The sequence below is a fragment of the Cebus imitator genome, unplaced genomic scaffold (genome assembly GCF_001604975.1).
Source record: "Cebus imitator isolate Cc_AM_T3 unplaced genomic scaffold, Cebus_imitator-1.0 Scaffold88, whole genome shotgun sequence".
In the NCBI taxonomy this organism is placed as follows: domain Eukaryota; kingdom Metazoa; phylum Chordata; class Mammalia; order Primates; family Cebidae; genus Cebus; species Cebus imitator.
The window spans coordinates 1,491,996-1,494,240 of NW_016107403.1; the positions used below are offsets into that span (position 1 = coordinate 1,491,996).

The window sequence follows — 2,245 nt, forward strand, 5'->3', positions numbered from 1 at the left end:
TCACTGCAACCTGTACCTCCTGGGTTCAGGTGATTCTCCTGCCTCAGCCTCCCAAGTAGCTGAGATTACAGGTGTGTGCCATCATGCCCGGCTAATTTTTGCATTTTCAGTAGAGACAGAGTTTCGCCATGTTGCCTAGGCTAGTCTTGAACTCCTGACCTCGTGATCCACCCACCTCAGCCTCCCAAAGTGCTGGGATTACAGGTGTGAGCCACTGCCCCTGGCTGAGCTTCTTAGTTTTTATGCCCTATTAAGGAAGGCTTCTTCAACTCCCAGGTTATAAAATAATACAGCTATACTTTCTTCAAGTATTCTATAATTCAATTTTAAAAATAATAAATTAGAGTAAGGAGTATCGTAAGGGTGCAGCATCACCTTGATCAAAATACCAGTTATTGACTAGCTCATATTTTCTCCCACCGATATTGGATACTGCCTTTGTTGTAAGTTAATTTCTCATATGTGTTTGAACTCTCCTTTCTGCTAAGGCTTTCCCATATGGTGTCCCAAGTTTGGGTTTCCCAAAATGGGTGGTAAATCCCCTCTAGTTGCCACTTGGTCTCCTTTCTCATTGGTGAGCCTTATCTTTACTATACCCAAACTGTATACTAACGGGCAAGGGAGACTAGCCAGGATGTCAGATACTTTGATTGAATGCCTAAGAGAGAATCTCAGGGGTTTTACTATAATAGTTGCCTGAACTTTCAAATATATAGCTTTTTTTTTTTTTTTTTTTTTTTTTTTTAGGCAGTTTTTTTTTTTTTTGTCCAGGCTAAAGGGCAGTGGCGTGATCTTGGCTCACTGCAACCTCCACCTCCCAGGCTCAAGAGATTCTGAGGCCTGCCTCAGCCTCCTGAATAACTAGTATTACAGGTGTGCATCCCCACACCCAGCTAGTTTTTTTTGTTTTTATTTTTTTCAGGAGAGAGCTGGAGTATAATTTTTACATTCTTCGTAGAGATGAGGTTTCGCCATGTTGGCCAGGCTGGTCTCGAACTCTTGGCCTCAAGTGACCCCTCTGCCTCGGCCTCCCAAAGTGCTGTGATTACAGGCAGGAGCCCCAAACACAGCTATATATGTAGCTTTAATTAGGTGGATTTTCAGTAGAAATTTCCAGTGGAGCTATTTGGCAAACAATGTTTTTTTTGGTTCAAGTTGCCTTTTCCATTTAAAAATAGAGTGTGGTCTGGAGCTAAAAAGCCTGGGTTTGAATTTCTGCTCGGCCATTTACTAGCTCTGTGACTTTGGATGACTTACTAGAAATTGTCTCCACTACATAGGTTTATTGTGAATTTTAAATCCATAAATATACATAAAGTGTCTAGAAAAAGTGTTTGGCATATATTGAGTACTTAGTAAATATTGGTTATTATTACCACTATATCATTCCATATCGTAGGATCCACTATATCATAGGAACTCTGAAGACGATTAAATACTTAAATGGTGATTTGTATATTGTTTGTTTGTTTGAAAGGGGACAATTCATCTCTTTCGAAAACCACAGAGATCCTTTTTTGGCAAGTTGTTACGGGAATTTAGACTTGTAGCAGCTGACCGAAGGGTAAGTTATTCCTTAATCCTAATTTTAATTATTGCACAAACAACATTATAACATTAAAGATAGATAATTTTTAAGGCAAATAGAAATCACTCTTGATCCCACCACACTGTTTTCATTTTGCTATGTTAGAAAAGTATTTTTTTAGTGTAAAATTGCAGTCATTTGGTGTTTAATTCTTTTGCTTTGGTAGGAAGCTTCTGTTAAAGTTTTGATTCTAATTCTGAAGTGTTTTAAAGAAAAATGGTTTTGTGATTGCTTTTTGTTATTAAGATTTCAAAAAAAAAATGGATCCAGTCTAAAGCCATGTTTTCTCATTTTTAATGTAGGCAAGAAAAATATGTCATGCTTTGAGACTGTAAATAGAAACACGTAATTGCCATCCTTTTAGACCACCAATGTAAACCTTCTAGTTATTGTGTTTCATGCTTCTCATTGTTGTCTAAATTATAAGCTCCCTGTGGGACGTGACTATCTCTATTTTGCTCACCCTTTTATAGAAGTACAATATAAGCACCCAGTAAATATTTGATGACTTTTAAGTAAAGCTAGCTTCAATGAAACCATAATAAGCAGTACCAGGGAGCACTCCAGTTGAAACTCTGCCATATTTTTACTACTTTTCAACTCCCTTATCCTCATTTGCTTCCTTATCCAACTTAGATTCTATGCTTTCCCTCCTTT

At 37.7% G+C, this 2,245-nt stretch overlaps 1 protein-coding gene across 2 annotated transcripts in view; it reads left to right on the forward strand.

Annotated features, from left to right (window-relative positions):
• Positions 1-2,245, forward strand: part of SLC30A6 (solute carrier family 30 member 6) — a 65,333-nt gene that overhangs the window by 6,055 nt on the left and 57,033 nt on the right. For both annotated transcript variants that reach the window (XM_017534843.1, XM_017534844.1), the window contains one exon: positions 1,478-1,564. In XM_017534843.1, the coding sequence (XP_017390332.1) occupies positions 1,478-1,564 (87 nt within the window). Of the gene's footprint in view, positions 1-1,477; positions 1,565-2,245 lie in introns of those variants that run through there.